Source organism: Diachasma alloeum, unplaced genomic scaffold, assembly GCF_001412515.2.
Source record: "Diachasma alloeum isolate Michigan unplaced genomic scaffold, Dall2.0 Dall_scaffold_00379, whole genome shotgun sequence".
Taxonomy (NCBI): Eukaryota; Metazoa; Arthropoda; class Insecta; order Hymenoptera; family Braconidae; genus Diachasma; species Diachasma alloeum.
The window spans coordinates 124119-139760 of NW_021680518.1; the positions used below are offsets into that span (position 1 = coordinate 124119).

General features: G+C 37.4%; 1 protein-coding gene across 2 annotated transcripts in view; it reads left to right on the forward strand.

The window, feature by feature from the left end:
- Positions 1-14758, forward strand: part of LOC107041821 (ATPase family AAA domain-containing protein 2) — a 16203-nt gene extending 1445 nt beyond the window's left edge. Inside the window, exons 3-10 of one of the 2 annotated variants that reach the window (XM_015262585.1) lie at positions 1245-1921; positions 2972-3207; positions 4345-5331; positions 7458-8066; positions 9058-9243; positions 10281-10316; positions 11941-12796; positions 13305-14758. In XM_015262585.1, coding sequence (XP_015118071.1) covers positions 1245-1921; positions 2972-3207; positions 4345-5331; positions 7458-8066; positions 9058-9243; positions 10281-10316; positions 11941-12796; positions 13305-13385 — 3668 coding nt within the window. In that variant the 3' untranslated portion in view covers positions 13386-14758. The remainder of the gene's footprint in view (positions 1-1244; positions 1922-2971; positions 3208-4344; positions 5332-7457; positions 8067-9057; positions 9244-10280; positions 10317-11940; positions 12797-13304) is intronic. The other variant, XM_015262586.1, reaches the window with a different exon arrangement.
- Positions 14759-15642: the final 884 nt, after the last annotated feature.

Below are 15642 nucleotides of genomic sequence, written 5' to 3' on the forward strand. Positions count from 1 at the left end.
CAGAATTATGATAATTTGAGCATCAGTTGGATACTGGGCTCGGTGGGACTGAGATGGGTCTCGAAGTATTGACTGGGAGACAAAGTTGTCGGTTTTTTTCACAGTAAAGTCTGAAAATTTCGAAAACCACGAATATTTTCAAGAGATATTTTTTCCTGAAAAATTAATTTCTCATTGAAAATGTCCTCTGACATTTTTCTGGGATTACACTTTAACGAGATGAATCGATAATTGGGAAGAACAATTTGATGATGAAATTTCGAAACAAATTTGCTGATTACTTTGAAAATATGTTGCTAACCAGTGATGGCAAGAGACATTCTTCTCGATTTGTTTTGAGGCGATATCACTCAATTAAAAAAATGGATTGCAGATTTATCGTAACTTGAGCATCAGTTGGATACTGGGTTTGGTGGGGCTGGGATAGGTCCCTGAATAGATTCTTGAGGCTGTCAAAGCGATTAAAATGTGATAGCTCGCGACATCTGAACGAGCATAGGTACATTTACCTTAGCAGATTCAGAGAAAAACGTCAAGAAATTTTCATTAAGAGAATTTAATTTTCTATATTTTCTATATGACTCATTGTCTTCACTGAGAGAAATATCATCATAATATCACAAAACGTTTCTTGCGCCAAATATCTCATCTCTTAAGGATAAATTTCTTGGGATAAGAATTCCGAATAATATGTCAGACATGACTTGAACATGAACATTTCATGATAAATTGAGAATTTCGTGCCACTAGAAATCGATTTTTTCGTGTCAGAAGAAGGGAAAATGACTAAAAATATTAAAATCTTCGATTCAGTGAATCATGAATCAGAGACTTTGATATTGAATGAATAGAGAGTTTACGCAGAAGAAAACCTCCAGACATTACAAAAATATAGCCGTCGCTTACCCTCAATCGCTTTGAGTTCGAACGGAAGCAATATCTTCTTCTCCTTCTGTCAAACTATTTTTCCGTTTCAAGGAATATCATCTCCTTTCGAAAAAAACCAACGTTTCATTCAGTACCTTCCTTTTTATCCCAAATACCACCTTTTTATCCTAAATACCACACAAATAAATTGATCAAATACGTCTTTTTCGCTCAAGAAATGATTCTTGTGATACGTCGATTCTTCTCTTAGTGTACATCACATTCTCTCCGAGGCAATGTCTCCTTCGCAGGAATGTCTGTTTTCCCAGCTCTGCATGAACCCAGACGGCAATTGAAGAACATTTCTTGACTTCCAGGAACTCAAACCCTGAAAGGCTACCCGATGTTCCAGAACCACGCCTCGTCCTCCGACAAGGAGATGGCGGACGATCCCCCTCGCGATCTCCGCGACCGCATGCCCCTGCGTTCCCGCGAGAACCACCCCCCGCCGTCAAAGTCCACGCGCCACATCCGCGACCGTTCGACCCTCCCGCGTGATCGTGCACCCCTCCCCCGTGACCGCCCCTCCCTCACCGAGCCGGAGTCCAAGAACCTCCGGGAGTCCCGCCACCCGCCCAAGGACCTGATCCCAAAAATTACAACGCGAAGTAAATCCGAAGTCCCGAAGTCGCCCTCCGAGGAGAAAGAGGTCGTCCGAACCCGCAAAACCGACAGTCCAAATCGCCTCCGCGAGGGCCCGGTGACGCGCCTCTGCGGAATGCTCGATAAAGACGAGAAAATGAAATCCGAGCCCCCGGAGAGGAACGACGACAGCTCCCAGGAGTCCGAGAAGCCCGAGAACAACGGCAATTCCGACAATGACGACGGCTACGAGGACATGTACACTAGGATAAAGAGGACGCGCAGGACCTCCCAACGGCAGTTGGACCGCAGCAAGAAGATGTCGGAGAGCGACATGAGCGAGTCGTCGGACTCACCAGGGCCACGGAAATACAGCCTGCGTCAGAAGAAGCCCACGGTGGACAGATTCCAGGTACAGATGCTTATGCATTCACATAACTCGTCATATGACGCTCGTCACAATTCAGTGGTGAAGTGGTAAACTGGTTTAAGGATGTTCGACACCCTTTTAGCCAAAATTGACGTTGTTTTCATTTTTCTGGCAAATTATCGATGGGAGTGACGTGAAAAAATATAACGATTTTGTGGTTTGTCATTCTTTAATGGCTCACGAAGTTGCGTAGTGGTGCGATAATTTTCATGCGTTTTTTCTACAGTTTTGTGATTCTTTTTAAAAGTTTAGAGAAAACGCAGGAAAATGTTCGCACCACCTTAAAATTTCGTCAGTCATTAAATAATGACAAAACGCAAAAACGTTATATTTTTTCACGTCAATTCCATCATAAGTTTGCCAGAAAAATTAAAAAAACGTGAATTTTGGCAGAAAGGGTGTAGAACATCCTTAAGTCGACTCAGATGTTCGCTGAGTTCTCGAGCAATATCTTCGAATCTAAGAGAAATAGCGAAGTTTTCATTATAACCTTTTTTGTAGAGCGAAGTGAAAGATACAGAAAAGGTTATTACAAAAAATTTGCTATCTCCCTTAGGTTCCGAGATATTCATTAAAAACTGAAGAATAGTCTGAATCGATTTGAACCGATTTACCGCTTCGCTAATGAATTTTCCGAGAAAAAATGACTTTCATTTTTCGTCTATATAGGGGAGAGTAAAATTTTTTTATTAGCCATTTTTTAAAATTAATTTTTGTATCAAGTCCCAAGGGGAGACCAGATTGGGAAAAGGAAAATGTGATACTTAATTTCAATCGAATGAATAAAAAAGGTCTCTTTGATTCATTATCAATATTTATAGGGTATTCATGAGAAAATGAAATTTAATGAATTCCATTTCTTCATTTCAACAAATGAATAGATCAGCGCGCGCTCTCGCGCGCATAGATCTTGTTTATATAGATTGTTTGGCAACAATTTGCTTCCAAATTATTTGTGAGCATTATTTGTAGTTGGGAAATTTGTGCTCCAGAATCTCAAAAATGATGGCCATTTTACATCTCTAATTCCAGGCGAACGCTGAGCCTGGGAGAAGATCCATCCGCGCGCTTCGGAGTGTTCTGACCAACTCCATGCGCAGGAGGAAGCATCGGAGCAAGAGCTCGTCCTCATCGGACTCTGATGATCCCGAGCCCCAGAGGTATGACAAGAAGAAGGGGAAGAAGGCTCGGCAGACAGCTGTTCCCCAGGGCGGACCGCCCGACAAGAAGGCGGATATCAGCCCGATTACGCTCGATACAAACATCAGGTGAGACATTAAGGTGTTTCTGATTCTAGTGGATATGGGTGATTTAAGGATGTTTGTCTAAAATCGCAAGGACTTAAAATTATTTTTTTTTTAAACTGAGAGATGAAGATATTGCCTTCACTTTGATTCAAATGTCAATCTACCAATGAATGTTTATTATTTAGAAATTAAATAGACAAAATGCACCAAATGCATTCAAATATTTCCTCTTTGCCCGGATACCCCAGATTTTTCTCTGGCCATTGGATTCAGTATGATTTCACACATTACCTTCTACTTTTATTTTTAGAGTCTTCTAGTAGGGGAATTATCAATTTCATAAGCGCCCGTGTATCAGAAAAAATTAGTTTTTCATTTCTGTCGAAACTATTGAGATTAATTTTTTTTAACGTTGGAAAAGTTCTGCTGTCAGCCGAAAAAATTGCAGAATTTTCCTTGACCATGAAAAAAAACACATTTACCAAAAATTTACCAACACTGGCTAAACATCCTCAATTAATAATTAAGTCCAGATAAGTAAAAAATCAACAGTTTCACCGCAATCTCCCTCTAAGTTTTAAAAATCGTGGAATATTACAGTGAGATTTCTCATGCATTGAAGATCGATTACATATGTCTAAAAATGAATCATTAGTGCAAAAAAAATAATTTTTTCTTGTTCGTTTACCCCGCAGACGCTTAAAATGTTAAAAATAGTCCAGGGCGTCCAATTTTTGAGCTACAGAGGTTTTTTTTTCAAATAAAAATTTGCGCCATTCATGTAACATAGGCAGAAAAATTATCTTTAAAATATTAAAAATATATTCTCGATTCTTTCCGAAATATTTTTCGGGCTATTTTACATGAATGGTGCAATTTTTCATTAAAATAGTAACTAATTCGTAATTGTTATTGCACATATGTTTCCACAAATTTTGAAGAAAAACCTCTGTAGCTAAACAATTTTTTTCAACATTTTAAGCGTTTGCGGGGTAAACAAACAATAAACAATTAATTTTTTGGGCCTAATTCTTCGTTTTTAGACATACATAATCGAACTTCAATGTATGCGAAATCCGAAAAATATTCCAATAGCCCGCGACTTTCAAAACTCATAGTAGCCTCCCCTTAACAGAACGATTAATATCCCTCTTACAGATTCAACGACGTGGGAGGATTAGAGTCCCACATCCACTGTCTGAAAGAGATGGTGGTGTTTCCCATGATGTACCCAGACGTATTCGACAGATTCCACATAACTCCACCGAAAGGGGTCCTCTTCCACGGTCCCCCCGGCACCGGTAAGACCCTGATCGCAAGAGCCCTAGCCAACGAGTGCTCCCAGGGCTCTCGAAAGGTCGCTTTCTTCATGAGAAAAGGAGCTGACTGTCTCTCAAAATGGGTCGGCGAGTCTGAGAGACAGCTGAGACTTCTGTTCGAACAGGCGCAACAGATGAAGCCCTCCATAATATTCTTCGATGAGATCGATGGCCTGGCGCCTGTAAGAAGCACCAAACAGGATCAGATTCACGCAAGCATCGTCTCAACACTTCTGGCTCTGATGGACGGCCTGTCTGATCGAGGGGAGGTGATTGTGATTGGTGCCACAAACAGAATTGACGCCATTGATCCAGCCTTGAGGCGACCTGGGAGATTCGACAGAGAGCTCTTCTTTCCATTGCCTGCGATGAAGGAAAGGCTGGAGATTCTGAAGATTCATGTGGCTAAATGGCAGACCCCACCCACTGAAGAATTACTCCAAGTTCTTGCTGAGAAGACAACTGGCTATTGTGGGTCTGACCTGAGGGCTCTGTGCACTGAAGCTGTCCTCCAGGGGCTGAGGAGAACCTACCCTCAAATATATAGAACGAGCAATCGACTGCTGCTTGATCCACAGAGGGTGGAGGTCAAGAAGAGGGACTTCATCGAGGCCAGTTCGATTCTTGTGCCTTCGTCACACAGAGTGGCTCCCAGTGTCAGCAGGAAACTCCAGCCGTTTCTCATTCCGCTGTTGGGACCTGCTTTGGAGGATCTGGTCAATGCTGTGAAGGCCATTTTTCCTCAGGGGATCAATCCTGCATTGGCGAAGATCAAGGTGGCTAAGGGGATTCACAGGCCTAGGATGTTGGTCACTGGGGATGACAGGTATGTGATGAGTTTCTCATGGTTTGTGGGGTTTTAATTATGTGGTCGAGGGAATGAACATCTTTCCGGGTTCACCTTTAAGGATGTTCGACACCCTTTTAGCCAAAATTGACGTTGTTTTCATTTTTCTGGCAAATTATCGATGGGAGTGACGTGAAAAAATATAACGATTTTGTGGTTTGTCATTCTTTAATGGCTCACGAAGTTGCGTAGTGGTGCGATAATTTTCATGCGTTTTTTCTACAGTTTTGTGATTCTTTTTAAAAGTTTAGAGAAAACGCAGGAAAATGTTCGCACCACCTTAAAATTTCGTCAGTCATTAAATAATGACAAAACGCAAAAACGTTATATTTTTTCACGTCAATTCCATCATAAGTTTGCCAGAAAAAGTAAAAAAACGTGAATTTTGGCAGAAAGGGTGTAGAACATCCTTAAGGTACTTTCACAGTAAGTATACTTGGTAAAAATTTCGAAATGGTATAAAGACGCAAGATTTGGATCATATGTTGTTGACCACATTAAAAAGATATTCCCAAAATTTCAAGTCCCTGGTCCACCCCATTTTTGAGATATGCATCGCCAAACATTCAATTTTTGGGTTTTTTCCATTTTTGACGATGTATATCTCGAAAATGGGGCGGACAAGGTACTTGAAATTTTGGGAATAGTTTTAGAATGTGCTCAACAACATATGATCCAAATATTGCGTCTTTACACCATTTCGAAATTTTCACCAAGTATACTTACTGCGGAAGTTCCTTAAGCTTTCTAGCCCGGTGGCTTGGCGCAGTGGGTAAGTTCGTTGCCTCACATGCGAAAGGTTCAGAGTTCAAAACCCGGCCGGGAAGAATCGTGCGATCTAACCATTTAAAGTCTCGATTATCATCGCAGCTCACCCCAACCGGGTGGAAGTGGTGTAAAATATCGATAAAAAAAAGTTTAAGCTTTCTGGTTGGATTCATTGAGCTCTCGGTATCAGACGTTCAAGTGAAAGTTATTTTTGTTAATAGTCTCTTGGTACTGTCAAAATGGTCGAGGGAATGAACATCTTTCCGGGTTCACCTTTAAGGTACTTCCGCAGTAAGTATACTTGGTGAAAATTTCGAAATGGTATAAAGACGCAATNCAAATTATCGATGGGAGTGACGTGAAAAAATATAACGATTTTGTGGTTTGTCATTCTTTAATGGCTCACGAAGTTGCGTAGTGGTGCGATAATTTTCATGCGTTTTTTCTACAGTTTTGTGATTCTTTTTAAAAGTTTAGAGAAAACGCAGGAAAATGTTCGCACCACCTTAAAATTTCGTCAGTCATTAAATAATGACAAAACGCAAAAACGCTATATTTTTTCACGTCAATTCCATCATAAGTTTGCCAGAAAAAGTAAAAAAACGTGAATTTTGGCAGAAAGGGTGTAGAACATCCTTAAGGTACTTTCACAGTAAGTATACTTGGTAAAAATTTCGAAATGGTATAAAGACGCAAGATTTGGATCATATGTTGTTGACCACATTAAAAAGATATTCCCAAAATTTCAAGTCCCTGGTCCACCCCATTTTTGAGATATGCATCGCCAAACATTCAATTTTTGGGTTTTTTCCATTTTTGACGATGTATATCTCGAAAATGGGGCGGACAAGGTACTTGAAATTTTGGGAATAGTTTTAGAATGTGCTCAACAACATATGATCCAAATATTGCGTCTTTACACCATTTTGAAATTTTCACCAAGTATACTTACTGCGGAAGTTCCTTAAGCTTTCTAGCCCGGTGGCTTGGCGCAGTGGGTAAGTTCGTTGCCTCACATGCGAAAGGTTCAGAGTTCAAAACCCGGCCGGGAAGAATGGTGCGATCTAACCATTTCAAGTCTCGATTATCATCGCAGCTCACCCCAACCGGGTGGAAGTGGTGTAAAATATCGATAAAACAAAGTTTAAGCTTTCTGGTTGGATTCATTGAGCTCTCGGTATCAGACGTTCAAGTGAAAGTTATTTTTGTTAATTTTTGTTAGCCTCTTGGTACTGTCAAAATGATTAAAATGTCATAGTAGGCGACCTCTGAATGAGCACAGATACATTTACCTTACGTGTTAGTCGTCTAAATTCTCAATAACACGTTCCTCACAGGTCTCACGGCCAAGGCCCCAGACTAGCCCAGGCTCTACTGTACAGAATGGAGCACGTACCAGTGCAGACACTCGACGTCAGCACGTTATTCGCGGAGAGTGCGAGATCACCCGAGGAGACCTGCGTCCAAGTGTTCAACGAGGCGTCCAGAAACATCCCCTCGATTATCTACATCAGATCCATTGACCAGTGGTGGCCACTGGTCCCCGAGACTGTCAAAGCGGTATTCATGTGCAGAATTGCAGCCCTCGATCCCTGTCTGCCTATTCTGATCCTAGCTACGAGTGATGTGGACTATCGAGAGCTACCGCCCAAGGTGAAGAATCTGTTCAGCGAGCTGAGGGGCGAGGTGTACACTATGAAGAGTCCCGGGTTGGAGCAGAGGGAGGAGTTTTTCAGGCCTATTTTTGTGGAGCAGAGTCTGAAGGGACCCATGGTAAAGGACGACAAGGTGAAGGAGATGGAGGAGCTGCCACTGGCGCCTGATCCCATGCCAAAGAAACTTAGTGAGGAGGAGGTGAAGGTCCTCAGGGAGAAGGAGGAGGTGTCGTTGAGGGAACTGAGGATCTTCTTGAGGGAAATCTGCGCGAAACTCGCCAGGAATCGACAGTCAGTATCGTTTTGGAGGGAAATTTGTTGAGAAATTTTAGGGAAATTGTTGGGTCAACTGATTTAAGAAAGGCCAGGAGATGTTGAAGATTTAATCAAGACGTTGATTTAATTGTTATAGAGCACTATTCCCTGACCTTTCTTGAATTAATATCAGGGAGATGAGAACAATTCAGTAGCGAAGTGGTAAAACGGTACAGGTCAATTTTGATTATTGACCTGTTTTCAATGAATATCTCGAAATCTAAGGGAGACAGCACGATTTTTGTTATAACCTTTCTTGTAGAGCCGATTGAGAGCTACAAGAAATGTGATTACGAAAATTTCGCTATCTCTCTTAGAGCATGAAATATTCCTCAAAAACTCAACTAGGAGATTGGTCGACTTAAACCGTTTTACCACTTCGCTGCTGAATTATTGGGTCAAGTTCTGGAAACTGGAGAGTTTAAACTGGCAAAAATTATTGACTGAAATTTCCAGAACACTTCCATTGATCTCATGAAAAAATCCATTAATTTTTTTTTTTTTGGAAACTCCAAATTTTAGGTCAATTATTTGATGAACATTGATAGACGTAAAAAAAGAAATTTCCAGAGCACTTCCATTGATCTCATGAAAAAATCCATTAATTTTTTTTTTTGGAAACTCCAAATTTTAGGTCAATTATGTGATGAACATTGATAGACATTATTAGGGAAATTCGGGTGAATATGTTCTTGAATTTTTAATTGAGGTATAACCCTATAAAAGAGATTTTTATTACGATGTCCCTGTGGTTTTCAGAGATAAGGTTTATAATACTCCCCAGCTAATGAAAAAATGCTATCTAGATGTACTACACAGTCTAGGAGATGCAGTGACATTATTTCAGTTCATATTTTATAAAAAATTACTGAAAATTTTCAATAGACTTTTTTGAGTTTTAAAAATTTAAACAATTTATGCAAATGCAAGTAATTGCAAAATAATTTATTATTATTCTTTTTGGCAGATTCTTCATGTTTACGAAGCCCGTGGATACAGAGGAAGTACCAGACTACAATTCAATTATCAAACAGCCTATGGACCTCGAGACTATGATGACGAAAATCGATATGCACTGTTATCTCTGCGCCCGAGATTTCCTGGATGACGTTGATCTCATTTGTAGAAATGCACTGGAGTACAATCCTGACAGGTATGAACAGAATCACCAGATGGTTCCATACATTCAATGATAAATGAGCAAAATAATAAAGGAGGTGGTCTCCATTTTTCAAATTAGTTTCAAATAATTTTTCCAAATCTGTCAGCGATCGTTATCACTTAATTGGCTTTAATCAATTACAAGATTTTTAATTCTCTGATGAATGGAATTATCAATCGGATATACGAATATCAAGAGAGAGGAAAGAAAATGTGTCAGATTGTCATTTAAAAAATTTTATTTTCTCAGAAAATTTGATAAATATCGCACAAATTAGTGAAATTGTAGCAAGTGAAAAAATTCTCTTGGAGAGTGATGTTTTTTTCATTAAGAATATTCAAGTATTTTTCACAGTTTGGTACAGATCACATTGAATATAGATTCAACCATTTTCAATCATGAAATTTGTCAATTAAATTGCGTTAAAAAAATTTGAAGAAAATCATGAATATTCAGCGTCATTAAAATTACATTTTGCACAGAATTATTTTTTTTAACACTCGTTGTTTATAAAGAAATAATTGAAATTGTTTAAACTTTCGGAACCCTAATTTTTTTAGGCATGAAATCGATTTCTGGTAAAATTCTGAGTATGAATAAATTTGTTACGATTCAGAACAGATGATTTTTATGATGGAAAATTGATTGTTTATAAATTCTTTATAGAAAATGCACGTAATTTAAAAAAATTGCAATTTTTAAATTATATTTTCTAACGGTTCAATATCGAGATTGAAATTCAGAGCCGTAAAGTTCAAATAATAAAATCATTGTACAATATCCGGGACTTTTGGATCAAATGGGGCTCAAATGAATGCTCAGGTGTTCGACTACGAAAGTAGAAAAGCATTTCACTGGAGAAAAATAGCCAAAGTACTTGGATATCCTTAAATCACTCGTCAAAGAATATTAGTATTGATTATGCAAGTGGAGTTAACCATCTTCTTGAAAAAAACCAATAAACCACCAGTGATGACATCTGAACAATAAACGTATGAAACTCACTGAATAATTCTTGTTTCATTCAGCTTGCGCGATAGGCCCTCCCTTGGGATACTGAAGAGGTAGTCTCACTCCATTTCACCTCTGATGCCTTATTATATCGTAGATCAATGATTTTCAGTTGTGAAACCCTACACTATGCCAACTGAAAAACATTTTAGAAAGCCCTTTCACGGAAAGAGAATTCTGACATCAAGAATTCGAAAGTTCGAAGAACTATTTTTTAAACAACAGAAGAGTTCAATCTAAATATTCTTTAATCTAAGAGAGATGAAAAATGCTTCATTAGAAAATATCTTGATAGAATAAATTGTACAGAAAAATCGAATTCTATTGATTTTTCCTACAGAATATTTTCTATTGAACATTTCTATTGAAAAATTCCCCAAAAATAGATTCTTTTTTCTAGAAAAATTCAGTAAAATTTCAATCTTCTGTACAACTTCGTTTATTGAGACATTTTCTATAAAACTTCCTCGGAATGAATTTCCCAAATTTTTCCCACTCTATTTCTTTTCCTTTTTTATAAAAAAATTCAAATAAAAAATTTAGATATTAAGATAAAATTAATAAACGTTCTGTGGAAAATATCTCAGTAGAATAAATTGTACAGGAAAATCGAATTCTATTGATTTTTCCTACAGAATATTTTCTATTGAACATTTCTATTGAAAAATTCCCCAAAAATATTTTTTTTTTCTAGAAAAATTCAGTAAAATTTCAACCTTCTGTACAACTGTTTATTGAGACATTTTCTATAAGACTTGCTCGGAATTAATTTCCCAAATTTTTCCCACTCTATTTCCCTTCCTTTTTTTATAAAAAAAATCAAACAAAAAACTTAGATATTAAGATAAAATTAATAAACTTTCTGTGGAAAATATCTCAGTAGAATAAATTGTACAGGAAAATCGAATTCTATTGATTTTTCCAATAGAATATTTTAAAAATCTTTAGGAAACGCGCGATTAATCCGGAAGTTAATGCTTCACCCCTAACGACCCTTTGATCATCGATGCATTTTCCAGGTGCTCCGACAATATTTCAGAATATTCTAGACTTTTTTTTTCAATTTCAGGCCCGGGTGGATTATCTTTCGAACGTGATCATGGTTGTTTTTTTTATTTTGATAATCTGAAATGATCTCCAATTGCTATTCAATTTTACATAGCCCTGGAGTCTCTAATAATTGTAATTATACAATAAAAAAAAACGTTGAAAAAAAGCTAAAAATTTCCAAAGGTCGTTTTTGAATAATATTGGGAATTAAACTCAATAGGTAGGAAATTGCAAATTAATAAGTTAATTAATAGTTAGTTACCATGATAAATTATCCATTCACTATTTCCTCTCTATGGTACTTATTTAATCGTTATTAAAAACGCTCTTCGAAAATGTTCAGTTTTTTTTCAACTGTTTTCTATTATACAATCATAAATTTTAGGGACTCCTGCGTGACGTAAAATCCAATGGAAATTGTGATACATTTTAAATTATGAAGAAAACAATCGATATAACGTTCGAAGTATAATTCACCCGGGCCTTCAAGGCGCAAAAAAATAGGAATGCACTAGTCCCTTAAAAATATTTACTCTCTGGATCAAGAATAATCTTTCCGTGTTTCTCCCTCAATACCTTCCTCCCTCCCCCTGCTCAACCCCAGACTAATCCTCCTCTCCTCAACAGAGACCCAGCAGATAAGCTGATCCGTCATCGTGCCTGCTCCCTCCGCGACAATGCCTACGCCCTCATCAAAGCCGAACTCGACTCTGACTTCGAGGACAAGTGTCGAGAGATATCGAAGAGTCGCAGGGCCCCTGAGGATCTCGAGCCCGAGGGCAATACCCGAGCAACGAAGCCCGAAAACGGCACTAACGACAGTAAAACCGAGAAGAACTCGAGTCCTGGGGCTTCGGCGGTGCTGAACGGCCGGAAATTGAGCACCTCGAGGAAGAGAAAGGTGCCAGCTTGGGCCAGGGGCTACGTGAAGAAGGTCACGAAGAAGAAGAAGATCATGTTCGAGGAGAATCCGAACGACAGTCCACCGAAGGGAAATAATGGCACTAGAGTTGTGGATCTGGAGAAATTCCAGGAGTTCGAGGCTAATGCTGTTGTGATGAATGGGGACTCAACTATTTACGACAACACTGAGTCTGAGAATGAGTCGGTTAACGAGGGTAATCACAGGGAAGTCGTTATTGGGAGTCAGGTGGAGGTGATTAGTGATAAGGGGGAGAAGGAGGGGGAGAGCAAGGAGGAGAAACCGGTGGAGGAGAAGCCTGTGGAGAATGGTGAGTCACACAGCTCCTCCAGGAGGGAGAGCACTGATGATCTCACATTCGCTGTCGACTGCGATTCTAGTCCAAAGAGGATGGGCGAGGAGAAGGTGGTCGTCGATGAGGGGGAGCTGCAGGAGGCGTGGAGGCACACGGTGGATGTTACCAGGGAACTGCCTGTTGAGGTACTGTGCGATATCTATGTACAGCTCAGCAGGTGTGTTGGGAAGTATGATAAGAGTTACGACAGGAGGACACTGCCAAAGGTGAGTTTAAGTTGTGTGAATATAGCTTGAATTTTTAAGACTGAATTGAAATCTGATTTTCAGACAGCTGTATAACGGCTTTTTTTATTAATGAGTATAGGTAATTCAATGAATTTGAAACATCAGATCTGAAGAAACCGTTGAAAAATTCACTTTCAGGAAAATAAAAATTTTTTTTGGAAATTATCACACGAAAAAATTATGTAACGAGATTTTTAGTCTTAGTACAATGCCTCAGTTAAAACTATGATTTTTTAAAAATCATTAATTTAATTCTGGAAACTAACAAGTTTTTTCAACGGTGTAATTATTATCAAATGATTGATTTTAATCAAATGATTCATTTAGGTATTTAAAAAAAATAATAATGAGTAATATAATCAATAAATTCATCTGTAAATGTACCACTGGATTAGAATATCTACATGATAAATTCAATAATTCATTAGATCCATTGAATTATCAGTGAGCAGTTGAAATTTAATTCTGTTTTCTCATTTATCAACAGGATTTGCTCAAGGAACTACAGAGATTCGAAAATCCCGCCGATAATCCAATGGACACGTCTGAGAGAGAATGTAACGGTTAAAACTCTGTAAAAAAAATCAATACGTATCATTAATGTCACTCATTTCGACAATTGGATCTCACTGCTGCGCATCACGTTCCACCGAAACTGCCGAAATCATGGACAATTATTTTTCGCCGTCTACTCGTCCTCGTCAACAATATTTTTGTCATGATCGATGAAAATTGTACATAATTACCTTACTTTTGTATTTTCGTTCTTTTGTATTTCGTATTATGAATTCTGCGGAGATTCTGAATAATTCAAATGCAGTTGTTCATGTAATTTAAGATCTTCGTGATTATTATGATCTTTATTATTACAGTACAATCATTTTTTATCTTTAAATGCTTGTACTTACTCGTTTGTTCCTCTTTTTTTTCTTTTTTTTCTTTTTTTTTTTATATAGAAACCAAATGTCTCGATCGAAAGGCAATTTATGATAATTAGGAAAATTTCATTGCCAATTAGATTGTAAATTCAATTTTGAATGAATAGTTGTCTGATAATTGAAATTAAAGATGTGGAAATTTAATTGCAGAGTCGATTTTTCACATTTTTTTCGGTAAATTTTCATTAATTCGAACACTAAATCTCTATTCGTTCATTATTTATTGTAAAATTATCTCGCTAACGAGTGATTTCGCGAGAAAATGTCTCGACATGAATGAGTCGTCATAAAATGAAATAAAACAAACCAAAAAATAAATTTCTAAAGTTTCTAAAAAGATGATTAAAAAATGAAAAACCATTCGAGACACTTCTCCAAAATTCTCGTTCGTTTTAATATAAGTATTGTTCATTGTTCGCATAATTACACTGCCCTGTTCATCCCACAATAAACAAAAATAATAAACGAAATTAATGAATACTTCATCACTTAACATGAAGGAGCATGAACATTCCAACGGAATAATCGTTAAATAAGGGAAGAGTGGAAGCCAATCATCCTCGTTACCTCAACATCATCATTAATTTATTTAAAAAAATCATGAAGATAATGCCAAGTCAATGAGCTTCCAGTCAACCACTGCCGACGTTATTGAATGCAATTTTATTTTTCTCTAACTGTCTCTGTTCTCAATAATTGTATTTAGTTTATAAGTGATATAAAAGAACATTATTAACTCGTGAATAATTGATGCAGTCATTGAACGTTCAATTTATGTAAATGAAACGTTCGAGGGTAATTTAAGCGTTTAATGACTGGAATGATAATACAGACTCACTCACAACGTTACATAATAATAAGTATAAAATCGGATTGTATGCGATTAAAAGTGTATACACTGCCTTATTTATTGTAACACATAAGTACACTATTTGTTATGTGAGGAAAGTGGATGAAGGAAGGAACCAAGGCGAGGAATAAACATTAGAATTTGATAATTTGATTTTGATGACTTGTGTTTTTTTTTGTTTTCGTAGGAATTGAAGTTTTGACTTTTTCCCCAGGGTTCATGGGGGAAGTAAAAATTTGATACATTTTGGATGTTGATCTGGAATATCCTGAGGAACTGCATGATGAGCAAAGAATACAGTGGTTTTCAATGGTTTTAAGGATATCGAATTATCTGTTACAGTTTGGTACAGATCACACTATAGATTCAACCATTTTCAATCATCAAATTTGTCAATTAAATTGTGTGAGTAAAATTTGAAAAAAAAAATTGAATATTCAGCGTCATTCAAGTAACATTTTGCACAGAATTATTATGATTTTAACATAAATAAATGATTGTGTTTAAACATTCGGAAACCTGGTAAAATTACTGGTAAAATTCTAAATATGAATAAATTTGTTACGATTCCGAACAACTGATTTATCAAAAGAGCTCGTAATTTTAAAAAATCACAACTTTTAAATTATTTCATCAATCGTCTTCCAAAGGTAAATTTTCTAATTTTTTTTTCACATTTAAAATGGTTTCTAACAGTTCAATATCGAGATTCAAATTCGGACCTGCAAAGTTTAAATAATAAAATCATTATAAAATGTCCGAAAACTTCGGGACAAATGGGGCTCAAATGAAAGCTCTGGTGTTCGATTACAAAAGCAGAAAAACATTTCACGGGAGAAAAATTGTGAAATTACAATTTCATTTGAGCAATTGTGAGGGTCAAGGGTCAATTATAAGGGTAAACAATCAAAAGGTCTCTCATGCTCTCCCGTTTGACCCTTTGCCCCTATTTGCCTTAAAAAACGAAAGAAACCTCCATTAATCTGTCAATTACTTCGGTAATGAACGACTCTAGCAGAAAACATGATAATATATTT